The sequence below is a fragment of the Epinephelus fuscoguttatus genome, linkage group LG5 (assembly GCF_011397635.1).
Source record: "Epinephelus fuscoguttatus linkage group LG5, E.fuscoguttatus.final_Chr_v1".
In the NCBI taxonomy this organism is placed as follows: Eukaryota; Metazoa; Chordata; class Actinopteri; order Perciformes; family Serranidae; genus Epinephelus; species Epinephelus fuscoguttatus.
The window spans coordinates 13,234,834-13,262,253 of record NC_064756.1 but is presented as its reverse complement, the minus strand read 5'-3'; the positions used below and the strand labels follow the sequence as shown (position 1 = coordinate 13,262,253).

Genomic DNA, 27,420 nt, shown 5'->3' with positions numbered 1-27,420 from the left:
TGTGATGTTGTATGTTTGTAATTTGTTCTCAGGTGTCTTTTGTTGCACAGATCTTGATCTCTGTCAGTGCATTTACATGGACATGAATAACTCATTTATGATCAGGCTTTTGGAGTGTCCTGTTTATGTAAATACCATAGGTACACCGTTTCAGAGTCCAAAAGCCCATACCCTATCTATGAGAAACCCTATTGCTGTATGCTAGCTGGAGTACTCAAAAAAAAAACAAAAAAAAAAAAAACTGGGATACAGTTGTGTTTATACACCTTTTCCTGGCTGTTAAAGGCGGCCTACTACCTGTGCAGGTGCGGCTTCAGCTGAGTATAGTAACAGAAATATCAACAATGTCAGCAGCGACAGCTTCTTACTTCTGGGTGATGAAAAAAATTAGTTTTGTCTTTCGGTACTGAGAGAGGCTGAGTATCTTTATCACTGCTCCCTGTCCTGCCTGGTGGTAGTGACAGTGACAGACTGGTGCCCGTGTGAAGTGAAGACAGTGTTGTAAGAGTAATGTAGCTGTGTTCAGGAATAACATTATGTGAGTTACTGCATGGTGTGTGTGTGTGTGTGTGTGTGTGTGTGTGTGTGTGTGTGAGTTTGCGGTTGAGGGATGGTGGATGCACAGAGAAGAGATTAGCAGTTAAGTTGTAAAGTGGAAGTAACTGTGCAGTGTTGTGTTCAAGATTTCTTGTCGCTCTCATCTCCCATTGTCGGTTTGTTTTTGTCATCGAAGGCGCCTGCACAAATGGACTGCAGTAATTAGTAACCGGGCTACTAGTATTATTATGAATGACCCAATTTCTTTGTACTCCTGTAAACATCATATCCTGAATATGAACATAACTGGGATGAGCCTCATAAACAGGTTATTCGTGTCCATGTGAAAGCCCCAGTGAGACTTTCTAATCTATTCACAGTCAAGTGTGGAAATGACAGTTTAGAGAGTTTCTCACTTACTTTCCTCCCCAGTAGAGTTTAGTTGTGATGACCAAGCTGGATCGCCTGAGAAAGAGCAGAGGAACATACAGAGAGAGAGAGGTACATCATGTATTATACTCGCTCTGTGTGATCTCTTGTTTAGACATACATGGCTCTACAAGTGTCCTTGCTACTACATGCGGTCCCGTCGTGGATGTGTTTATCCCCCACAGTGCTGATCCTGCTCTCTCTGTTCTCACTGTCGCTGAGGTACATTCAGTACCTAAGCAGTTTAACATGAGCCAATGTCCCATTTTCCTCAAAGTGTTGGACAAATGTGTGAGAATGTGCCTCCCACATATTGCTCAAGAGATTTTGATGATACCCTGTCACTACACATCTGCTGCTCTGCTAAAATCACTGAACCTCTCCACATATTCTTCAGCATCACAAAAGATGACCTGGCAAACATTATTTCTGTTGTCATCGGATTAAAGGATAAAGTCAACATTTTTCATCAAGCGGCATTTACAGAGTTGCGAAATGATTTTCAAAGTTTCACATAGCAATTTGAGTCACATGTGACAAATCAATTCATGCTGTGTATGTAACAAAATATGAAAATATTCAAATAAAAACAGCACTAAAAGATGTGTGTTATATTATCCATATTACTTTCCCCTAAAATCTGTAAAAAGTGGACCACCATCCCTCAGTGCTGTCTGCCGTCTCCACCCTTAACTCATGACGACACCCAGACACTGAAATGTCAGGTTCATCATGTCTTTACTGCACCAGCATCAAACGCCTACTGGTGTAATGTAGTCAGCACATGACACTGAAGGCGGGGACACACATTACGACTGTTGAGACAATTATGAACATGATTTGGGCATGATTGGACCAAGCTGGGTCTGCTGCTGTCTGGGTGAGCTCATGTTGACAGTCTGCAGATAAAAACATAATGTGTGTTAAATATTACTGGTGTTTTCACAGAAAGTCCTTTTCAAACAAACTGAACTCAGCCCTCTTAAAATGCACCAAAAAGTGGACCAACAGAAAAGGGACTCAATTCTTTTTGTGATCACATTTTCATTTTGAGTGTTTTCACATTTAGTCCTTTTTAAATCAACCGAACTCAGTCCTTTAAAGTGCACCAAAAGGTGGACCAACAGAAAGGGAACTCAATTCTTCTTGCGTTCACATCGTCAGTTCATTTGAAAGAGGACTCAGTTCTCTCTCTGGTCCACCTCAGCTCTGATGGGGCCTCAGTCCTCTTTCTGTTCACACTATAGCCTGCATATTATATATATTGATGTAGTTTTGTTTTTACCTTGATGTGCGTTATGAACTTAACATTGGACGAGTTCTCTTGGAGTGTTCACATTTGTGCAAAAAATACTGAGTCACTGCTCTGAGTCCGAAAAGGACCAACTGTGAAAAAACACCCCTAATTTAAAAGTGGACTCGGTTCTCTTTCTGGTTAACTTCAGCTCTGGTGAGGCCTCAGTCCTCTGTCTGCTCACACTATATATGATATGTATTGACATAGTGTTGTGATTACTTTGACGTGGCACTACAGTGCAGTTATTAAGTCCCTCACTTTCTGATTAACTTTGAGGAAAACCTTAGTGTTTCTGTGCTGTAGACTGTTGCCACTTGATGTATTCTACATTCTACATCTGGAGACGTGCAGTATCTTCCGTGGACCAAACTACTCCTTGCCTGCTTTCTTGCAAGAGTTACAGACCGATATGGTTTCGTCTGTTTTTTCAAGCGTTCCAGTGCAATAGCATGTGATCTAGAGGGCTAAATACACTGGCAAAAAGCAAAGCAAAGCTGGAGCGCTTTGTGTTCACAATGCACAGGTTAAGTGATCCCCACCATGGACTTGAAGTGAGCTTCAGAGGGGTCTGAGTTCTCTTGGAGTGTTCACATATGCCCAAAAATGCTGAGTCACCGCTCTGAGTCCACTTAGAGGGCTGAAAAGGACCAAGTGTGAAAACACCCTAAGACTCTTTTTTTAAGTCTTCAGATCCAGCTGCTGCCAGTCGTTCTCATCAAAACACATACCAGTAAATAAACAAAAGAAGAAGAATGGCAAGCAAATCATTGCAAACTGCTGGTCGCTGTCCATGTTTGTTTTAGTATAGGGTAGTCAGTCATAAGGTTTAACCTTGTTCTTGCCTGTCAAAGACTAAAAAAAATCTGAGCAGGTTGGTAGCAATAATCTGCATGTGTGGTGTGTCCAGTCTTTGTAGGTTTCAGCTCGCTGTCCCATGCTTATCGAGTGATAACATGGTGAGAAAAGACAAGCAACTCACTGTCGCACTTTACAGCTGCTTTATAATGACATATCATGGAGAGGCTCCATCAGGTACTTCCTATTACTATGAGTTACTTCCTTTGGTGTGACTGTAAGTCTGTCTCCCCTGTTTCCTACAGAGCTGATGAATAATTAAAGTTAAAAAAAAAAGGTTGAGCATGTTTAAATATCTCCTTAAAGGGAATATTTGAGATTTGTTGAATCTGAAAGTGCCTGCAGGCAGACTTTTATACAGTAACTGTTTAATGCTGCTGTACTGTGATGCAATGTGTGCAAGTGTGTGTGCAAAAATACACAAATTACAGAAAATAAGAAATGTGGTCTGATTGAAGCGATATAAACAAACCCTGAGGAGGCAGATATCATAGTACCGATCTCAGCATCACTTACTATTTTTCACTTTATCAAACATGTCTGTCTCTTTCACGCACTCACAACACCAATACTTGCGTTTGCACACATCAAAGGGAACAAACAAAGATCTCTTATTCCCATTCTCTTTGCCTACATGCCTCACACACACTTATCTCGCTGCCTCTTCTAACGCACACACACACACATCGTCCTCCGCCATCTTTCTGTCTCACAACAAAAGTGATGAAAAGCCATCACACACATTTATGTCATCATTACCTCCAGCATTTCTTCTTGATGATGGTTCCTAGAATGACTTCCGCCCTGCAAGGCAATATAAATGAGGCAGCGTTATTAAATTGAGGTTTGAATTCCCCCCCAAACACATGAACAATATCAAACCTGCAATTCATTGTCACCAAACTAGACAACGTTGCATTCATTAGAAAGATTGAGAACAACTTTGTCTAAAAACATGCAGTTAGATGGTGCATTCAAAAGAGTTAAAAACATTTTATACCACAAGAGCCATCTTTCAAACCCTACTGACACTGGACTTACGACATTTAATCTCTCCAATTTTTAAATGTATTTTTTTTTTACCAAATTTAAACTTGTTGAATGCTGACACAGTAACGAAAAACGTCTCACTTGCCCTGATAAAGCTAGCGCAGGCTGGAAAGGCACTTTGCAGTATTTTCCTCACGTTTGCGTCAGACTGAGACATCAGACAGTGTAAATAAATGATAAATAATAAATATGTAATTCTGCTAATTAGATCACAGCGTAAGCCTTTTTTCAGAGCTGTAATGCACTGTGTTCTCACACAAAATCCAAAGTATTCCTATAATCCTAAAGATTAACCTAAGATTCTGCCTGAGTGTTCATATTTTATATATTTATATCCAAAGGCACAGGCTCAGGTTACTGAAAGCAACGAGTCAAAACAACATCATAATCAGTGATAATAAGAATTCCAGCCACACATTAACAGCAGTGATTTACTTTTAGTCCATTTTACACATCCTGTCTCGAATATAAAGCATGTCCAGTGGAAATGTTTTTCAAAGGTCATGAATAATTGTAAATTGCATGTTGCTCCAAACCTGCTGGTTGTGTATCAGTTCGCTAAGTGAGTGGAACAAATTAGTCTCTGTATGTGTGAAACCTTCTGGCTACACATATAAATGATGAAAAACTCCTCCCGGAGCCACAGCGGGGCCAGACGTCTGCACCTGATCACACCAAAACATGATCAGGTTGTTATGAGCTCAACTGAACTGCGAATGAACTGAGAGGTTTTCTTCCGCACCCACCTGCCGCCTGCGTAGACCTCAGCTGTGTCGAACAGGTTGACTCCACTCTCGTAGGCAATAGTCATTAGCTGCTCTGCAACCTGGCAAGAGGTCAGGACACAAACACACACGCGCACACAGAAAGGTCACAGAGCTAAAAACCTCTCTTTTTGACACCTGCAAATGAAACATTCATGACAGAGCTGTAGCATTCTGGCATTTCAGTATCTTCAGAATAAATATTTATGTGTTTCCACAGCTACGGTGTCCAGGGTTTACCAAAACCATTATCAAAGTAGATGAAGGTGGCACACCAACAAAGCAGTGCAGCTTCATGTGGTATCAGAATATAATTTCTGACACATTTCAGCTTAAGGCCTTCCTCAGAGCAAGGGTACTGTTTACTTCTGTTACATATATGCAAGACAATCAATACTGCGACACAACAGATCACACCAACATGCATGTGCAAACTCTCAAATAGCCACAAGAGGCAAGTTAAGGATCAGAAGACAGTGGCCAAGCAAATCCAATAACACACAATCAAGAAATTCATCAAACAAAATCGTTTAAAGGTCCAGTGTATAGGATGTAGGGACATCTATTGGCAGAAGTGTTTTCATTAATTCATAATCACCTGAGAATTAGAACTGTGTTGTTTTTGTTATCTAAAGCCCAGTTCAGACAACAAATTCCAGATGTGACAAAACCACTACAGAACAGTGTGAACTGGCCGGTGTGAGCTCGACTCAAGCTGGCTGATGGCATCACCTGCAACACGTAATGCACGTCACCTGTTCCTACAGTCAGTCAGTCAGCTTGTAGCAAAGTCTGCTGGTCAAGTCAAAATGACCGCAGATGGTGTGTTGGCTTGCTGCAGCAGGTGCTTTGTCCCCGCCGAGCCTGCTGTTTCCATCCTCACAGCCTGCCGGTGTCAGACGGTGGGTTGCTGCTGCTGCTTGCTGTACGTGCTTCTCATTTACTGATTAATTGGTGCTGGTTCTTTATATTATTGTGGTGTATTTATTATGAATACAGTCCATCTGATGCTTGTTTTCTTTATGTTCTTCGCTGTTTCTTCACTACTACAAATACAACTGTAGCCAGTATGTCACTATCACTATCCTCATTCATATTTTAAGAAGCTACAAATTATATTCAGCCACAAAATCAGCCTGAAAAGCTGGAAATCAGAGCAGAAGCACAGAGAGCTGTTGCATAGAGATGATACACTGTCTCATCTAGTTGCATTGGTGTGAACCGGCAGGTTTTTTAGAACGTTGCAAAATGGCACATTGCAAATAGTTGCCTGTTTCAACTCGTCTTGTTGAGAATCTTTAGTCCGAACTGAGCGAGTCCTCTTCCACAGAGTTGGACATGTTGTGCTACAGTAGCCCAGAACACACATATCAAACACTGACTCTGAAAAGGGCCATTTGTGTTTGCACACTGGAAAAGTTTCAGTTGTGCAATCTCAACACTAGATCTTTATCAGCTGAACACCCAGTTAGTTTCTGTCTCTGGAAAGCACGCTTGTTGTCTTCTGTAGTTTTCTCTAGCAGAACATAAATAATGTTTTCTGTATATTCAGCATGTAGCACTGTTTCAGTGCACCAGCTCATGTGGGATGGATTATTCTGTGAATGCAGAATATGTACAGAGTTGACATTTGACTTCTGGGCTCTGACCTTATAAGTCCCCACAAGGATACACCAAAGTCAGCACAACAGGGACTGGGAGTGATTTTAGTAACTTTTCCCTGGAGGAACTTACGTTTCTAGTAAACTTTTTCAAAACTGCACATCAGACAGTCAAATAGCTTCAGAAACTTCCTCTTTCCACGCCTTTCCAACTTTGGATTAACCAGTTCAGTTTCCCCGTCCAATCCAAGGAACACAGCTTTACTAGGATGACTATGGATTCATCACCCTCCTCAAATCATACCATCTCTATGGGGTCTAATCGCCAAAGACTTTTCTCATTTTCATTCTCATGTGCACATGTTGATAAATATTCTTTGTACTATAATAAAAATGATTGAAATGCTGTACTAATTTGATTTTCTAAAGAAACAAATCAGGTTTTGAACATACCGTTTTCTGGTAATACTTCAGAAAATAGGAATATACAATACAAAATATATGCAAAGAGTTTTAAAGCATCACTTTATGAATTGATATGAGTTAAATCTCTTGACATATAAATTTCATGTTTTTGATGGAAAGGAGGTCTGTGAAGATTTCCTAGACTCGTGTCCTTTTAAGAAATGCAAGAGGCGTTGCTTTGTTGCCGGCCGTTTTCTCCAGTGTGTTAAACACACTTTAGAAAGGAGTGTCCCCAGACTATCAGAAGGCGGAGATCTCTGATTGTCTGGTGGCGAGACTAGTGAAAACCATATGACCATATACTGCCATTTTTACTAGTAGGTGGTTTCTCACACTCAGATTTTGTGTGCACTGGAATGGAAAGAAAAAAAGAGCACATAATAAAATGATGACCATACTGACTTATGAGTGCATTTAGAATAGATATTCACCACTGCAATATTTTTGTTAACATAACTGGGTCCTGAATGGGATAGGGGAGGTTGTGTAACTTTCCAAATCCGACAACACAACATTTACACCCACTTGTTGCTGTGATTGGTCAGCTGTGTGAAGGTGAGACAGTCAGCCAGGGTTTGAATTTCTCTCTCTATCGCTTTCTGTTATTCTTAACACAGCTATTTCTGTCACTTCTCATGTGAACAACTGAGTGCATTTATCCAATATTGCGCCTCCCCTCTCTCTACGATGGCCTGCTTTTCACTCGCCATCAAGTGCAGCCGTTCTGAACATCTACAAACACTTAACAGAATAAGACCTCATATAAACTAGCTTTGATGGAGCACAAGCCTCAAAGCTCTCAGGTGGATGCTGGGGTGGAGGTGGGACTTATGAAATGCTTTATGAACAGCAGTGCAGCAGGTATGGCAGAGCAAAGGCTTAACAACAGTGCCCTGCTGCAGAAGATGTGTATATGCTGCAGTGAGCAGAGCACTGTATGTCCTGTGTGAGTACGCTGCAGCAGCACACTCAAGTTCCTGAACTCACACACTCAAACAGAGCTTGTACTGTAAGTCTGTTGAAGTACAGACTTTACGGAGCAAGTGGGACCACAGCATAATTATCTGTGGAAAATCATTTGACTCCATGATGTACGGTGGTATCAACTCATTCCTCTTCAGTTAATAAGTGCCCGTGCTTTATATGAGAGTTTGGCATATGTGTAGATATCCTCCATATTTTCGGAGACATGGCGACCATAAATCATCAGACCGAGATGCAATTTCCCTGTGGTGAGTTTTATTACATGGGGAGTTTAAGTGAATTTGCCATCGTCTCCCTGTGGAGTTATGTGTGCGCATCAGTTGAGTTTTGTGAACGAGTGCGGACAGAAGGGTGTGTTTGTGCATGTGGTGCTCGTGTGTTTGTGTGCATGAAATCTGTTTGTCTCCCTCTGTGTACATGCCTGCAAGTGCATGCGCAGTCAGTGGCCGTGCGTGTGTGTTGCTGTTTCAGTGGTGGCAGACAGCGGAGGTGTTGTTTCTAGAAGAATTAGATAATCTCTCCTCTGAGATTCTGCCTCAACTGTCTCTCTGCAACCAGCACAGAATGGGCAGCAGTCCAAGCCCATGTGTGATAATGATACAATGATAATAAACTTTATTTAATTAGTGTCTGTAGGGACAGTCCTTTAATGGACTCAATAAAAGTACAGGACAATAAAATTATGTACTATAACTGTGTAATATAGATCAATGCAATGGAACAAAGACAAATGATGAGATAAAAGAGATAAAATTTCGACCAGTGATAATAAAAATAATAAAAAGATAGCCAATAAAAGAATAAAAGGATGAGAAATCAAAAGAAATGGATTTGAACAGTGAATTAAAAACATTATTACAGCAGAAGCTCCTATTAGTTTTGAACTTATCAAACTTATCATAACAAAGTATCTTTACAGTTAGTAGCAAAGGAGGAATTTGATTCTATTAGCAGTATACACTGGTTTCTTTTAACTCTAATGGTGATCTTGACTAGTTGGTAATTTTTACAATAAAAAACTTTTTTTATACATATATTTGCTGAAACTGTCGCTATATTCACACAGCACTAAATGAGACAAATAATCTGTGGAAATAAACCTATCCCTCTGCATACTTTATTGCCATGTAAAGCATCTCAAGGCCTTACCACATGGGAATGAAAACAATCGGAGTCTCTGATGCATCTGTAAATCATGTCAGTATAAGGGTGATTTCACACCTGCCTAGTTTGGTTCGGTTCAGTCAAACTCAAGTTTGTTTGCCATCTAAGTGCAGTTTGTTTGGGCAGGTGTGAACACAGCAGTCACACCAAAACAACTGGACCGAGACAACCGAACAGCCAAACTCTGGTGCGGTTCGTTTGTGGTGAGAACGTGTTCCGACCTCGAGCCGAACCAACTGCAGTCACATGACACATTGTTTGGGTTAAACATGAGCATGTTACAGTCCTGGAGGATTATTAATGTGCACCTCCTCCTGTACTGCCTTAATATGCACACTCAGCACATCCAATGCATCAAAACTGTTTCAAAATTGTTTTCTAGTTGGAGCTAGAAACATATTTTAGTGTACTGTTAAAATGAGAAAGTCGGTCTGGCCTGTGGGAGGTACTCGGTACTTCAGTTGACTACTTCCAACATGGTGGCTGGGTCACAAACTTTCTGATTTTACAGCTAAACAGTCTTGATTAATGTTTGATCAGCGCTACCTGGAGTGACAGTTGTTGTTGTTCTCAGCTCTGATTGGTTGTTTTTGGTGCGTCAGGGTCAATTCAGTGAACGCCATTAGAAGAAGTAGACAAAGGAGAAGGGACATGATTTTTTTCAGACCATGTGTCTTACTTCTTTCAGAATATAGAGACACAAATGTGTCACAAAGTTATTTTCATAAAAGTTACCAACTGTAGACTTAACAGTAAATACTATGTAGGCTCTTCCTAAAAGATGATGTATAGACCCACTCTCAGTGTGTGGTGGCGTATTTTCCTGCAGAGGCTCTGCCCTCTTCCTGTTTTTTAGTATTTTCTGTTTTCAGGATGTTTATGGGCATGACCATGAGTGCTTAGGTGAGATCGGGACTTTACTGCCTGCACAGTATACTTTGATCAACCACTTGGAAAAGAGGACATATTTTGTGTTGCACTGACAAATGAGCAGTGTTATTGTTTCAGGTGAGGACATGCTGGAGTCTTGAAGATTCTAGCTGCTGTCTGCTGCCTTTTCCTGTGAAAGTAAACTAATGATATTCTAACTTTCAGCTCAGGATAACCAGCACTATCTCCAGTCTATATCAAAATTCATTCACATTCAAGAAGTGCATTGTTATTAGACTGCTTTCAGAGTAGGCTGAATGGACAGTGAGGCATAAAAATAAAGGACAGAGAGAACAGTGGCCACATTATAAAATGACTCATTCAGCCTCTGAGCGCTGGACTGCCATTAAGGCAAATAGAGGAAAAGACAGAGCTGGATAATGGAGAGGTTAAAGAAAGCAAGAGGTCAGTAAAAGAGAGAAAGACTTGGATGACAGAGAAAGTGAACAGCATGTTCTTTCTCTGACTGCTGTGTGCTGAGTGCACATTATAGCAAACAATCTCTGTCACAACTGTTGGGGGCACCGCAGGGTGATTTCAGTAAAGTGAAGGTAGGGTGGACTAAGAGATTTTTTTGCAGAGGTAAGAAAATAGATGGAGGATAAAGAAAAGTTGGATGTGGATTGAAAAAGAAAGCAAGTGCTGAATGATTCAAATCAAAATGTAAAGAGAATTTAAGGACAAACACACACAAACACAGTAGGTAATCAAGTTTTTGCAGGTAAGGTGAGAAACATGCCAAAGATGAAGAGACACAGACGAGCAGATAGTCGCAGACAGAGAGCCGAGACGAGGGTGACAGAGTCAGTTTTTAAAGAGTGACTGTTTGGCCTTTGCTGATTGCTCATTCACAGCGAGTCTCGTACGACAGTAAAAGGTCAATCACTGTCACGGAGCGCTCAGTGACATTCACAAGGTCAGGAAGTTTGTGTCGATGATAAAGCATCACAGCTTACACAGATTTCTGACTTCTGGCCATTTTGGATGAACTAAATGTGACTAATGGCCTTCAAATGCTGCAGCGCTTTCTGTACGGGGAGGACAAACTGCAGAGACAATCTGTCTGCAGCACACAAACATACACTGATGCACTTCTACCCTCACCTTCAGAAAAACACTGAGTCACTGTTAAGTTGCAGAAATACATGGGTGGCTACGCTTCAGGCTCCTGTCTTTGTTTCTTTTTTTTATTCTGGGGCACAAAAGGTGCAGGAGATATTTGATTTCCATACATAGAAGAGACGTGATGAGAAAAAACGATCTCTCTCTCTCACAGCCCCAGAATCAAGGCCTCCCACATACTACCCACACAGCCTTGAGATGATTTTATGGCTGTGCTGCCTCCTCCCCTCCACACTCCCGACTCCAAAGTTAAAATCGACAAGACACACTTTCTTCAAATTCACTTTATGATTTATGGATCCACTTTTGGCCTTTTTGAATGAGTAAGCAATGTTAACTTGTAGCCCACCATCACTCTTGTGAGCTCGTTGTCTGGGAGTGTGTTACTTACAGCCCACAAAAGACTGCCGTAAAACAAACTAAGCAGCAGTTTGATGAGACACACTACGAGGCTTAGAAGCTGTTAATAATGGCTTTGTAAAGGACATCTTTTCTATATTTCCTATATAATATATACTGCATATACAAGTTTTAATGAGCTTAATAATAAGTGAGAAGCTCATGGGCTGTCATTAGTGACTTGCTCACTTTCTAACAAGCTATCAAGTCTTCAGTTTTACATGTTTAAGGAAAATGCTGCAGTATACGCTCCTTGAATGGTCCCATTACCTAAGTCAGGAAGTCGTTTTTGCAGTTTCGATGTGTTCATGAGCTTTTAAGTGGTAATGTGTAATATGCATTATGTTTTATTGCTCAGAGTGTTTAATGTCCCAGTGAAAATTCATGTTGCTTTCCAAAGGTAATACAGTTTAAAGCTTCACATTACAACGAGATTTCGTCCCGGATGTGTTGCTGCACCGATGCATCCCCTAAAACTACTGAAATACTGATTTACCTGACTTGATATCAGGGTTAATAAATACATTTCTAACTAATCTAGACCACTCTATGTGGACAACAACCAAGAGTTACAACCCAATACCATATTATAAATTACACCTGAGCAAAAATGGATATGCAATATGTGACTTCATGACAAACATTTACTTTTGTCCACCATGTTCCTGCATAATATGACATCAACTCTGCGAGGCATGTAGACAAATTTTTGTCGACTTTCCGAGTTGTTATTCTGAATTAAGGGGGGTGTTCATGTGAATTCCTCAGTGGGAGAACAAATTTTTCCAATTCTTCCGACACCACATGAATGCAGGAATAGCTCTGCATTTTGGGAACTAATTAACATGCTTATTCACTGTTTTGCTTCCTTGTATAAACACTGGATGTATGTGGAAACAGCTGGACTTGCTCCGTTCATATTAAAATCCACAGACGATCACGTCTAAATATCACACATTGGATGCAGACAATTCCTGGAATCTGCTGTGGTTGTCTGGCAACCTCACGGTGATGTCTAGACTCCAAACAGTTGCTGCATCCAGCCGCTGTTTGCCAAGGTGCAGCATGCAACTGCTCTTAACATCACACTTCTAATTTTTAACATTTCTGTGTGCGTACAGATATGACGTGGTAAATAATGAGCTCTTGAGATGGTGGTAGGAGTATTTTTCAACTATAAAGAGAACCAGACTAGTTTATTCCCCCAGTTTACAGTCATGCTAAGCTAAGCCAATCACCGCCTTGCTACAACTCCATTATACGCATCACAGAGACATGAAATTTGTATTAATCTTGTCTTATGACCTTAAAGCTCCAGTAGGCAACATTGTTTTGGTATAATTGAGTAAAAATTTTATAATATCCTCTAAGCATAATGTAAATCAAGTGACCTGAGACAAACAACAGGTTTCTGCACCTCACCATGGCTCTGTGTTCAGCCTCTAAAGAATCAGTATCGTGCTGATGTGCATCAACCAATCAAAGGTCAGCTCAGACCACTGCGTTCCTATTGGCTGTTCTACTGCATATGCGCGTTCCCGTGCCGCCGGCAGAAGGGGAGAGCAAGCGGCAATGGCGAACAGTGCACCAGGTAAAATAGCTATTCCAGCATTTAGCAGCACGGCTAAACAACCCAAAAAAAGGAAGACAGAACTGGGGAGGGCTGCTGCGCGGTGAGGGAGAGCCGAGGCTCCCAGAGAGGGAGAAATAGAACCAAGTAGGATAAAATACTTGCGTGCTTGTCTGGTAGGAGGGGCTCAGGGTGGAGACGAACGAAACCTAACTCAGATGAGACTCAAAAATAACTGTTTTCAGGCTTTCTACCTACTGCAGCTTTAAGATAAGAGGTCCAACTGCCAATCCTAAGGGTCTTTCTGGCTATCATTGCTCCATCTATAGGTTCCAATTCATAAGCTTTCTATAAATTATGCCTCATGAGAAAAGACACTAATTAACTAAGGGAAAAGATGAGATCTTGTGTATAAGTCAGTGTTGGAGCATGTGCACAACTAAATGCATATTTGAGCAGCACTGACACAGATTATATGTAGTAAGTGTGTTTGTGTGCCAGAGTTGTTTTGCATTTCTTAATGAGGACAGGGACACTGAACTCTACTGAGGACATGTAGTATATTTAGAGCACTTTTGATAACAATGACATTGAACGGGGGCAATCAGGACAGTGGAGGACTTTTTAACCCACCAACTCTGTGGGTGATGATGATACTGTGGCTTTTGTGTGGTCGCGCCACTGAATCCACAGAGACCTCCTGTCTGCAGCACTGGCTTCTTCTTGTGGTTGTGTTTAATGGCAGTAACACACTGCTGTGTGTCTCTGAAAGTAAAATTTAAAATAGATTTTATTAAAACCAACCAGCCTTTACTATATGAACCTCAGCTGTTGAAGCCAAAGCCTGTTAACTTGTGTCTGAGTGATACCAGTGACATTGAACTGGGGACACTCACAATAATGGAGAGAAATGGGGCGCTAAGCTTCGAGCGAACCATGTGAGTCGATGGCACTAAGCCTCAAAGTAAGAAAAATAATACTGTTACATAAGCTTACTGTGTCCCCTGTGGTGAGTTTTGTCCTCTTCCCCCTAAGTGTCACATTTAGTGTGTGCATATGTGTGTCTCTGTGTGTGTGATGGCCAAGGCCAAGACCCCAGCAGCAACATCAGAGCATGTTAGAGTTCAGCAACATGAGTGTAAAGAGGATATAAGTACAAACACGTACACATGATGCGCCGACCCTCAGCATGCCCTTTTCCTGTCGCATGTATCGTCATGTTTGAGTCAGTGCAAATAATCTGAATCATTCACCTAAAGTCTTTGTGAAGGTTGTGTCTTTTAAAGCATTTATAAAAATCCTTCATTATAACATGAGGAGCAATAAAAAAACGGAGCTGTAGGATAATTGAGCCTGTAGGTATTGGACGTTTGTCAGCCAATGCTCTGATCAAGGTTAACTGTGTACAGCTGTGTATACATTCATTAAAATAGGAGTGTGAGACGGACGACTGGAAAACGTGGCTAAAACGCTTAACAAGTCATCGCGTTGATTCAAAGTTAATTTTATAGTTTGCATACAAAGAACTGAAGAGGCACAAACATCTCACTGAATCTGGCTATGGTTGGACAATGCTCCCCAAATGTTCAGCCAACTTTTGAGGATCTGTAGGCTCCATTTTCGAAGGTCATTCCATTTTGAATTTAGCAACATTTTCTGGTATAAATGGTCGTTAGTTTGAGGTTTCTGGAGCGCCATTTTTAGTCACTTATTCATCAGTGGGTCCATTTCCATCCACCTATTTTGTATGTCCATTTCAGTTTTTGTGGAACGCACTGGGTGAAGAAATTAAACAAAGTCAAGATATCAGACGGTTTAAGAAGAGGTACAAAGGCAGTGTCTTCACAAAGGTACAGAAATGATTAGAGGGAATGTGAAGCTCACTCAGGGTGATACTGTAGTTCTCAATTTGTATTTTTGTATTTGTTTTAAACAGGGGGGTAATATTGCTTATCAGGTATTAAGAGGTGCAGTGGGGTAAATGTGTGGCTGAGAGTGTATATTTGTAATAGTGTGATTAGTGATGGATTAGTATATTTGGGATTTGGGGTAGGGCTAGACAAGCATGTTGCTTCTTCCTACTCCTTTTCGGGCATGAAATGTTAATTTATGTTTTTAATAGTCAGTCTGTTCATGATTTATTGCTTGTCTCTGTTTTTTAGAGTTTCTTTCTACAATTTATTTTATTTCATCTTTTTTTTTTTTTTAATGTTCAAAATATATCAAATCAAATCAAAATAAACCATAGCAAAAATGCTAGAAATTAGTAAAAATGAGGGAAAACATCGAGAAAAAAATCCTGAAATACCACAAAACAAGTTTTAATGTAGTGGAGACACCTTGAGAATATTGTTATGTGTTTAAACTTAGTCAGTATCACTGTTCAGTGTTTTAGTGTTTTAAGCATAGTACACTGAGCAATCAGTATCGTGTTCATATATAAAACATTCAATACCGATTACTACCACGTATACAGTACAATCAATCAGTCAATAGACAGAGTCCATTGAGATGAAATAAACATACAAAATAAAGGAAAAATGTTTCATACCTCGTCTGTTATCTGTCCCCCAAATGTCACCCATGTACCTGCAGGGAAGAAACAGACATTTCACTGTTAGAAAACATCTCTGCGTGTGTGCTTGTTTGACATCCTGGAGTAAACACTGCTAATCTCTGGGCTGTGTCACCAGACGAGGAAGGCTGTCAAGTTCCCTGGAGAAAAACATGTCCTGATCAGAGCTGCAGCTCAATACTGAGTGATCACCTTGAGTGAGCGCCTGTTAGCACTTTCTGTCTTCATTGGTGACTGTGTTTGTGACCATCATGCTTATTTGGGAGACTGTGTGTGTGTGCATGCATGTATAATGAGCGTGTGCATGTGTGTACATCTGACTACATGCTCCTGATTGCCCTGCAAACAATGCCGATAAGCCAGGCAAAAGGCTGAGCCACCGCAAGCAGAGAAGACACTAAATCCTCGGCACCCTCCGTCTCTGAATCATGTAGCTTTGTTGTGGCAGAAAACCTTTCCCATTCAGATTATGTCAAAACAGTCTGAGCTATCTAAAACTGTCCCAGACAGACAGCGAGAGAGAGAGGGAGGAACACCTTTTTACATCAGAGAAACGTCTGGGGCAAACGTTTAAATGCTGCACGGCTTATAGGTGTCCTGGGAGTTTAAGAAAATCTGGGCTGCCTGACAAGATATGAGGCAGACGGTGCTGCAGTGTGTTTGAAATTTGGCAGGGGAAGACCAAGTTCATTGTTCACCACAGGAAAACTAATTATGTTACTAAATATTTGTACATTTTATGAACTGTTCATGTTATTGTGGCGACAGTATATCAGACTTTATTGGTACGGTATACTACACCCTGACAATACTGGAATTATAAGGCCAAATATCGATATTTGAGAGTTTAAACTAAAATTACCACCTCCTGGTTGTATGCCTCCACAAACACATTGCACTTACAGTTTACATTCATGTCTGCCAAAACATGGATACTTACATCTTCCTCTTGGCAGCATAGAAGATCTACACAATCAGCTCAGTTTCAAGGTGGACACCCAGGTTTAGTGTCACCAATTCAGTATCTGACAAAATGTCTCCAAAATATGACGCTGAGTAACGGCCAGAAGAGTGTTTTATGCAGAATATCATGACGTCACAGTGACATTTACCTTCGACCTTTTGGATATAAAATGTTATTATGCATATGAATTCTTGAGTTATGGCCAAATACCTGTTTTGTGAGGTCACAGTGACCTTTGACTTTTGACCACCAAATTCTAATCAGTTCAATTTTAAGTTCAGGTGGACGTTTGTGCCAAATTTTAGGAAACTCCCTCAAAGCCCTCCCGTGGTATCACATTCTCGAGAATGAGACAGACGCAAGGTCACAGTGACCCTAAACTTTGACTATCAGTTCATCATTGAGTCTAAGTGGATGTTTGTGCCAAATTTAAAGAAATTCCCCTCACAGTATTGTCGACATATCGTGTTCATGAGAACTGGAAGGAGAGACATACAGACAAACAGACATAAAAATCTGATAACAATATATCTGCCAATCAGCCTGCGTGACTGCCACCTCAACTACAACTTCAACTGCTTTAGCATTTTGTCTATTTCAAATGCTTCAACTGCGACTTTTCAGCAGTGAGCGGACATCAATTTTCTGAAGAACATTTTGTATAGGTCAGTATTATTGGTAATTAAATCATCAAATTAGCTAATTATATGAACTTCTTATGTTATTGTTCTTAAGTCGTCTGTTGTCAAACATCATCGGAACAAGCTGTAATTATTTTTTATTATACAACAGTTAGTTCCGGCCCTGCAATCTGATTGGTCGAGAGACAGTGAAACCGTGACGATAATGGAGTACAACATCACGGTTATTTCACTGTGTATGTATCACTCCGCCTCACAGCTGATTGCAATCAGCAATCAAATCAAAACTGACGGTTAGTGTCAGTTAGGTCAGTAGTTGTGTTGCAACTGGAAAAGTATTTAAACAAACTTCCACCAGATGTAAATGCCTTTTATCTGAAGCCCAGGATGACAGCAGCTCACACAGACAGTATCTGGTACACTAAAGCTCTGCTGGGAATATACTCACTCGCACAGATGCTGCCGAAGATGTGTAAAGAGGCGGGGACAACAAACTATCTACACTAATCACAGCCTCAGGGCGACTGCCATACAGAAGCTGTCAGATGCGGGTCTTGAAGCTAGGGAGATCATGACAGTGAGTGGGCACAGGTATGATGTTGTTTTAACGTAGCCTATGTGTAAAGTTAGTCTTCTAATTAGGAGTCGGGCCCTAAAATATACCTTTTGTCTTGCAGGTCTGAGAGCTCGTTAAAAAGCTACTGGAAGCCATCCATGGAGAGCAGGAAATGATGGAGCAACATAATGTCAGATCAGAAGGCAGAGTCGGCTGTGCCTGTGAAGCGACAGTCCACCATGCAGTCACTAGAGACTTATTTCACCGGCTGCACAATTAATGGAAATGTGCAGATAAATGCATATAAAGAGTAAGTGCCTGGCGCACCATGTCTGCGTCACATAGCAACGGTGACAGCGGAGTCCTGAGGGAACTATTTTTGTTGGCGGAAGACAAATAAAATGCTTAAATTATCTATTTTGTCCTCATTTTTCAACATTTCTTAATCAGCCTTGCTTATTTAACTGTTGAACTGTTGTATAAAAGCAATATCACACTCAAGCTCGTGATGTTATACTGTGATATCATCACGGCTGTGATTTGGTCATAGAAGACAATCACAGCCGTGACAATATACGAGTATAACATCACGAGCTTGAGTGTGATATTGCTTAATTTTATTTTTACAGTTTTATTTCTCATCTGTCTGTAAATCTCTAAATCTATTTGCCACACACACACACACACACACACACACACACACATACATATATATATGTGTATATATCAGAGATGGGGACTCGAGTCATTGTGACTTGGACTCGAGACGACTCGAGTCGCTGTTTTGATGACTTGTGACTTGACTTGACAAAAAATAAAAGACTTGAGACTTGACTCGGACTTGGAAGTTAAAGACTCGGGACTTGACTTCATTTGAGACACGATGACTTTAATGACTTGAGTGTTATTCACATCATGTTTTCGGTTAGAATATAAAATTAATAAATTAATTTAAAAAATAATGTCGATTACCCGGTAGGAGCGCAGGCTGAGAATGGCGTTGTCATGATTGGATCACTACCCTGTCAATCAGTCACACCCTCTCTACATACCTTACGTGTTTATTGGAGAAACAGGCCCTCTTCTATCAGATAGGCATTAACATGTCAGCGGGAGGGGTACCGAGAGTCATTGTCTTCGGCTTTCGGAATTACCATTATTACGGCAAACGACGAACAGCACAGTGCAAGACATGTGGCACAAACATCTCAGACAGCCAGGCGACAACTTCAAACTTTGTTCGTCATTTGAAGAGCCATTCTGCCCAGTAAGTGCTTGTCAATTAGCTAATATTATCTGGTTAGTCGGTAGTTAGCTAACGTTAGCTTGATACGATACGGGGGTGGGGTGGGGGGGTGGGTCGGTTTGGTGGAACTTGTTTTTTAATTTATTTGCTAACATTAACCCCAGAAAATGTGAGCGAACATTCCGACCGGTTCATCACAAGACTGGCTGTACATTTTATGAATGAGCAACACAGGGTTAAATGAGCTAAATGGGTGATTTTGGCCGCTGCCTTGGTTAGTGTGTGTGTGTGTGTGCGTGTGTGCGCGCACGCATGGGGGTCGTCCCTGCAAAGTAAACATTGCAGCGATGAAGTCAATGTTTACTGACAGTTACATATATCTTGTCTTTTCACTTTATTAAAATCAGATTCTGCAGGTAAAATTACAATAATAAGGTGACTTGACTTGAACTTGACTTGATCTATTACAGGACTTGACTTGACATAACCTGTGACTTGACTTGCCCAAGAAAAAATGACTTGGGACTTACTTGAGACTTGAAGGTTAAGACTTGAGACTTACTTAAGACTTGCACATGTGTGACTTGGTCCCATCTCTGGTATGTATATATATATATATATATACACACATATAAATCTTTCTTCCACATCATGATGATTTCAAACATACTGTACAGCCATATTGAGTGATAATAGTTATGTTCGTTTTGTGCTGAGCTGAATTTTTTTGCACTTGAAAACTAAACTTGTCAGTGCCCTCTAGTGGACAAACTATGTAATGATGTAATGGCAAGACTGTTGCTAAATTTCCTCAAACATACCGTTTGTGCTCTTTAGTCCTGTTCTGCAACAGAGGCAGAGGGGCCTCTGGGGCTCCAACCTAAATGTTTTCTTAAAGCCCCAAATCTTTTAGGTTTGATCATGCTATTCCTTAAAAAACTTAATATAATTAAGTTAATGTTCTTCTGTTGAACTAATATTCACTTCAGAGTATCAAAGACCACATTTAAATGGCAGTGTTGGGAATCCTTGATTTACACTTACAGCAGCCCAGATTATTATGGCCTGGATTCAAAGGCAGCAGATTCGTCAGCTAAACATTCATTCTGTGAACTCCGCCGATTATAACATAAATAGGCTTTAAGATTAGTAATGCTGTTGGTGCCAAATTCCTACACTACCTATGTTATGTAACTTCAAATAGTAACATCAAACAATTTCTGCCTCTTTCAAGGAGTGAAAATTAGTCATCCTCAACATATGTTGTGTTATGGTTTCTAAATGATGGAGACAGTTTTAGAGCATGGATACAAAATAGGATGAAGGCTCTACAAGACTTTTTTTTTGTCTTGGCAGCTATTATGTTTTTCCCAAATGATATGCAGATTTTTAGGCTTTCTATTGAAGGCTTGAAAAAAAGTGCATGTAGAGCTGCTGAAAATGGGGAAAAATCTCCCCCAGGGAAATGCCTGCAGACACCCTGAGGGTTTGGGCTGAGCCCTGAATGTTATATCTTGTTGAGACTTAATGACATACGGATGACGTAAAGGCTAGTACTAATATTGGCTGATATAATTGGCCTGACGAGTGCTTTATGTAATTTTCATCTATTAAAATCGTTTGCTGCTGATTAAATGGAGAACTCTGGGCATGAACATCACCTTAGTACTAGTAGAAGCAGCCGTGGCCTTTTAGCCTCCCCTTCTAAGAGGATTCATTTAGAATAGTGATGAGCAGAACAATGCAACCCCTCCAGCTAATTAAGTATTCTCTTTTTTGGGATATTTATTAACTTCAGGCCATAATACAGCTTTCTGTTTAATCTCCCCGTTGAATCCTTCTCTCACTCACCCTGTGCCCCGGTGCCCGCAATTTCACACCAAATGAATAGACAATTCTTCCTCTGACTCTGTTGACCTCCACTGCTTGGCTTCAGAGAAACAATTGCTGCACCTCAGAGGCGGGTGACAATGAACCAGCACTTAAGCCATCTGCTCATTTCAACATAGAGGGTGATACAATAGAGCTCATTACGCCATACATCGCAATACCATCAACTCCGCTGAGGTTTAACGTACAGATGACACCCTGCGGATAAATTGGATCTGTTGGTGTATAATGATATTATTTTAACTTAATAAGGAGCGGAGAGCTGCGGCCTTGAACATGCAGCATCAGCAGAATAATAATCGAAGTTGTTTCAGCAGAGGCCGGTGGGTGACATAACGCTAATAGCTGGTGGGAAAACTTGCGTTTGGACATTGTTAAGACCAGTAACCATGGCAACCACATTAAGCCTCAACTGCACCGACACTACAGTCATTACAGATTGTCATTATTATACAGTTCTTGTGCACAATGTTTGTGTGTTATTTCTTGTACATATACGTATGCAAAGTTTGTGTGCGTATGTACCTTGTGTGTGTGCTCCATCGGCTTTTTAAAACTGTAATCACAGCTAGCGTCCAGTCGCAGCCCTCAGCTTTGTGTCTGAGCAGGGGCTCAGCATGGGATGAACTCCCTGCAGAGCTCTAATGTCAAGGCCACTGCTCTTACAGGTTCAAATGAGTTTTCTGTTTGATGGAAATTAAGGCCCTGCGGATGACAAACTGCTCTTTTTCGTTACTGGCAGCTGCTAATGGAAAGTGCCGGAAGTGACACTTTATGTTGCTATGCAACAATAGTAACCCTCATAACCTCACAGTGCTTTTTACCTGACGTTGTGGGGTGTTCAAGTCAAACTAACTCCTGACAAAGTAGCTGATGAGTCTGTAACATTTAAAGAAATGGTACAAAGGTATATCAGAAATCACTCCAGTGTCCTCAATCATCTCCACTTGGCAACATTTTTCTACTTTTATGGTAATTTTTCTTTCCTGTATCGACATGTCAAGTACTTCAGTTGAAAGGTCTACAGAAACAAGATGAAACTGACATGAGTCCAACTGTACAACACAGAAAAAGTAGCAGAGAAGAAGTGAAAGGGGATAAATTTAGGTGAATAGGGACTGAGAGAATGTTCACATAGAGTTGTAGATCTGGCAAGAGTTGTAATTTATTTTTCCAGCTTTGTGTGAATCCTTTTAACCTGATTCTTCAGTCTTGAATCCAGCCCTGGCAGCAGGATAGATGGCACACATTTAGATGAAACATTTCTCTCTGGTGTCTCAGTTTAACTGACCTCCTAACTCTCTTTTTCAGCATTTTTCAGCTCGTCTGCCTACAGACAGAAAGGCTGAGTCATTTTTTTTTTGTTGTTGGATTAATTTCCAGCTCCAATAAAAAGGCACAGTACATCTCTGAGCTGCTTGTGCTTGCACAGTGTAGGTTTATCCAGTCAAGAGACACAAAAAGGCAAAATATAGCTGCACTTGGCTTATATATAGAAAACTATATCTATATCATCTTTCAATAGCTCCCAACTGGTCCAGCCACAGGGTCCAGATCTCTCTATAGTCATTACTTCAAGGTCCACACAGTGTAATATATTCAGCATCATACATGTGTTTGGCCATGTCGTCCAGCTAGTTTGCTATCTCTGTCAAGTAGCTGTCTGTTGGTCATTCACTCTACAGCAGGAAACGGCACTTTTAAATCAAAGCTCTGTGCCAGAAATTCACTCTACTTCAAATAAATTGTGTTTTCTAGAAACTTGACATGTTTGTGAGTCACTGTTCTAACAGACACATTGTTGAACTATTCAAGAACTACTCAATAATGACGTTCTCTTGGCAGTCTTGCATCTCATAGATGGCTAACAGTATAAAATCAGACAGGAAACATGGGGTAACAGGCTGAAATCAAACGACGGAGATTTTGTTTGAGCAGTAGCCAATGTGTCCGAAACACTACACCACCAGGAGGCCCCATTATCATTAAACTAAAGTATCTAGAATGTGTTCTGGTGTGCAGAGACCTGTAAATCTCTTTTGCAGAAAAAAAGTTGTATGAAGTTTTGTAACAGACCTCTTTTTATTCCAAACTTAAAGATCCTGCATGACACCTTATATATCTGTATATATACACACAAACACAAAGGAAAACACACACACCATGCTTTGCACCTATTTTCAGTTGTGTTGCATGCCCTTGTCTCCTGTGCTGCCTCTTCAAGTCCTATTGATTTCTTCTAAACAATTCTACTTGAATCGCCTCCTGTTATATCTGCCTCTGTTTCTGTTTTGTCTACTCTTTCAGCAGCAGCCTACCTGGGTTAGGTTTACAGCTACAAATAATATGACTCTTTTTTTTTTTGTGCACCAGGTTGACATAATAGCAGAGAGTGTGCATTTGAAAACAGCATCACAACTGCAGCCTCACACATGATCAAAGTTTAATCAACTTCTTTTTGACAAAGCATCAACAGAAACTCAAAATAATAAGTTTTAGTATTTGTTGCGAGGCTTTTGCATTTAGTTGCATCACGTTACAGTTGTTCATATTGTTGTGTCCGCACGCTGTACAATTCTATTGATGATCACCCAAAATCAGCTGGACTACTTTCACCTGACTGCAGAGCATAACTCTGAATCTGATGCAATGCTCATGTTTGGAGACGACTTTCTACTTCAGCTGTGAAGGAGAGGGAAGTATCTACATTACACATTAGAATCAACTTGGATTTTCACAGTGGAAAAAGGACAAAACTAATGAGAAAGTGATGCATGGCTAAGGTTGTCTGCTCCCCTTAGTACACCAAGGATATGCAATGGCATTAGGATGCAGAGCCACTCAGCTGTAAGTTTTTACCAATGTTGTTAAAGTTCAAGAAAAAGCAGAAACCAGATAAGAGGAAAGCGAGTGCTGTAAAAGTCGAGGGAAAGCGGCTGTGCACTGTAGCACAGGTTGGTCCTCTCTGTGCCTCTCCTGCAAAGTACCAAAGTGACAGCACACTGAGGTCCATCCTTTTGCTGTCTTTTCTACACCGCAGGATTTTCTGGGAAAAGCATTTTAAGAATTCATCAATCAATAGTGCCGCAGCAGTGCAGCAAAACTTCAGGGGCAAATATGGACCTGGACAGTGTGTGGCATGTGTGTGATGTGCAAAAAGGAATGCTGATGGCTCAGATAATGCTGATTGCAAACTTTAGCATCAACTTTTTTTTGTGTTGTCAGCCAATTAAAATAGATTTGCACATGCAAATGCACACAAACGCTCTGTTTTTGCATTTTTCCCTACCAATTAGCACAGCTGGAACCAGTGTGTGTGGTGACAGCACAGTGAAGCCACTGCAGACCTCCCTGCGGTCAGTCTGTTATCAGTGAATGAAGAGATAGTGAATTATCTGCAGCAGCAGACTGCCTGTGCTGAGGGGTTACGATGACTTCACTCATCACTTCACTCATCAATTAATCCACCGCCCAGGTCTCTCTTCTGGGATAATCTGTATTTTTTATTAAGTCAATTCAGTTGCAATTAAGTGGTGAGAGGTTTTTACCTTATTGGAAGATACTGTCGTTACACAGTGTGTGACATTTTCAGATGCATGTAAATTGAACTGATATTGATTTGTGTTCTCCTGGAATGGGAATTTAGCTTTTTTACTGTTGGTGAAGGAGAAATAACTGATATTGAATTGAATCTGTTACACTAATAAAAGAGATTTAATTTTAACAGCGACACGGGGTCTCCCTAGTGTAGTTGTTAGAGCACTCGTCTTCCATGCAGAAGGTCCAGGATTCGAATCCTGCTGAGGTCGACGTCATCAAAGCCATGTGGCCGCAAGAGGTTCCCACCACCAAAACGAACGGGAACAGATTAATCTGAGCCAAGTCCTCACTGCGGGCGCGTCGTAGATGGGAGGTCCCAGATGTAAAAGTGAATTTCACCGTCAGTTTAAGAGTGCAAAACATATTCCAGGATGTTTTTGGGTTTTTTTGCTTTTTCAGCTTCATGTGATAGGACAGTTAAAGCGCGAAGGAGGATGACATTCGGCAAAGGGCTGTGGGCTGGAAGTGAACTCACAGTCACTGCAGCGAGGACATAGCCTTTGCAAATGGGCTGCCCGCTCTACCTGCTGAGCTATTGGGCACCCCAATGGAGAGCTTTTTCAATCTGGACTGCTCCTTAGAGGAAAGAGAGCAGTACTTATAGTACTATATATGGCTTTGTTATTCATTCATTCATTTTCTGTAACCGCTTATCCTGTTAGGACTCCTGGGGGGGGCTGGAGCCTATCCCTGCTGACATTGGCCAAGAGGCAGGGTACACCCTGGACAGGTTGCCAGACTATCGCAGGGCTGACACATAGAGACAGACAACCATTCACACTCACATTCACACCTACAGGCCATTCAGAGTCACCAATTAACCTGCATGTCTTTGGACTGTGGGAGGGAGTACCTGGAGAAAACCCACACTGAGCCAGGGAGAACAACAAGCTCTGCATAGAAGGGCTCCCCAACCCAGGGGTTCGAACCAGGAACCCTCTTGCCTCAAGGCATCATTGCTAACTGCTGCACCACCGTGCCACCAACTTTGTTATTATGCAACAGTTTTTTTGATTTGATATATGTGATAAAATTCTATCTATATATCAGTCTTAGAATGTGTGTGTGTGTGTGTGTGTGTGTGTGTACGCCCTTTTGATCTATCCTGAGCACAGCGCTAACCTCTATCCAACCTCTTTTAACCAAATAACAAGATGCTTGTACCGGCAGCTGGGCCCTGGAGAACAATACCCACAGGGACAGAGAAGCCAAGGGGTTGGAAGAGTGAGGCAAAGAAGGGAGGAAAGGTGAGTGCAAGAGTGAAAGAAAGATACGAAAGAAGGCATTTATTTAGGTTGTTTCGATTTCTGTTATCTCTTAAGCGTCTCAGTGTTTATTCCTCCGCCTGTCTTGACATTAAAGTGAGAGCTGAGAAAGAGTTTAGATAAAGACGGAGGGAGGAGAACAAGATGGATTAGCTCAGTTCATACAGAGAAGGACAGAGTGTAAGTGAAGACGGGACAGAGGGCAAAAACTGCCAAAAAGAAATGACACCTTTCCTCCTAATTTTTCCCTGTTCACATCTCATCACCCCTGCCTTCGTCCTGCACTCTGTCCCTGGGATAATGACAGTGTGTGTGGAATACTAATTCACCTGCCTGTTCAGATTCTCTCCTACATTTGCACACAGCAAATGAACCCAGCATCAGTACGAAACCCTTTCTGCAAATTCCCCCAGAATGCTGAATGAACACTGCTGTTAATACACATCTAATGTGTGTATATGGGTTATAAATATGAGTTAAATACGGTGGAGAGTGTGATTTTATGTCCCTCTTTTAAAAGGGTGAAGAATAAATGGAGCCAACTGGGAAATGATCTGGTACGCCGAACACTATAATAGACTGAAAAGAAACACAGATCTTGCCCTCAAACTCAATTTGAATTTTAAATCAACAGCGAGAAAAGCAGAGGGAAGCAATAACTATGCATGTGATCATCTCCTCAACCACAGCCTTATAATTGGTTAGCCAGCTGATGGCTTATACTGCAGCTCAAAACTGCATCTGCTGAGAAAGTTTTTTCACATAGTGCAGCTCATTAAACACATTTAAGTGGTAATGCTTCATTTCATACTTGCCACTATAACTTTGTCGGCTTTTTAAAAATTAATTGTGAGAAAAAAGAAAAAACATGATGTAAGACTTTACTTGCATTCCTACATATACTGTAAACACAATGCCTTACATAACTGGATTTAACCAAAGGTCAGAGTTTCACCATCATCGCTTTGTTCATGAGCACTTTGGCAGTTTAGTCTGCATCCTTAAATGCTGTGGCGATTATTATTCACTTTCCTCGTAGCAACAGAGAGAAGTAGATGTGAGCCAGCTGCTCCATATCAAGGTCAATCTGCTGCTTTATTGTTACGTAACTTTTGGGTATTTCATCTAAAACACATCCTGGTCTTGGGCCAAGTTTTAAAGTTTTAAAAGCAGCCTTGGGTCTTGAGTCACAGTGGAGATAATACCACTCCAATTTACATTTTTAGGAATTTTCATAAACAAGTACTTAAACTTGTAGTGTCTCTTTTAGTCTATTGTTTCTATGTAAAAGACAAACTTGGTTACAGCTCCAAAACAGCACTGTCACTTGTATGAGGTGTCGAAACAGGCTGAGGGAATTCTGAACAGCAGGAAATGTTGAATTTTTTTTTTGTGAGAAAGAGGCGTCTGACCGATTAAACCATTATGTAAATGAAGCCGGTGCTGGTGAGACAGTGTTTCTCTCGGGGCATCGTGCAGTTGGCTCTTGTGTGACTCCTGCGACGGTTACATCTCC

The 27,420-nt window shown here is 41.0% G+C and overlaps 1 protein-coding gene across 5 annotated transcripts in view; it reads right to left on the bottom strand.

Annotated features, from left to right (window-relative positions):
- Window positions 1–27,420, bottom strand: part of kcnab1a (potassium voltage-gated channel subfamily A regulatory beta subunit 1a) — a 164,237-nt gene that overhangs the window by 17,573 nt on the left and 119,244 nt on the right. For all 5 annotated transcript variants that reach the window (XM_049576214.1, XM_049576212.1, XM_049576213.1 and 2 more), the window contains exons 3-6: window positions 15,719–15,756; window positions 4,915–4,994; window positions 3,878–3,922; window positions 958–1,002 (exon numbers count right to left, since the gene is read on the bottom strand). In XM_049576214.1, coding sequence (XP_049432171.1) covers window positions 958–1,002; window positions 3,878–3,922; window positions 4,915–4,994; window positions 15,719–15,756 — 208 coding nt within the window. The remainder of the gene's footprint in view (window positions 1–957; window positions 1,003–3,877; window positions 3,923–4,914; window positions 4,995–15,718; window positions 15,757–27,420) is intronic.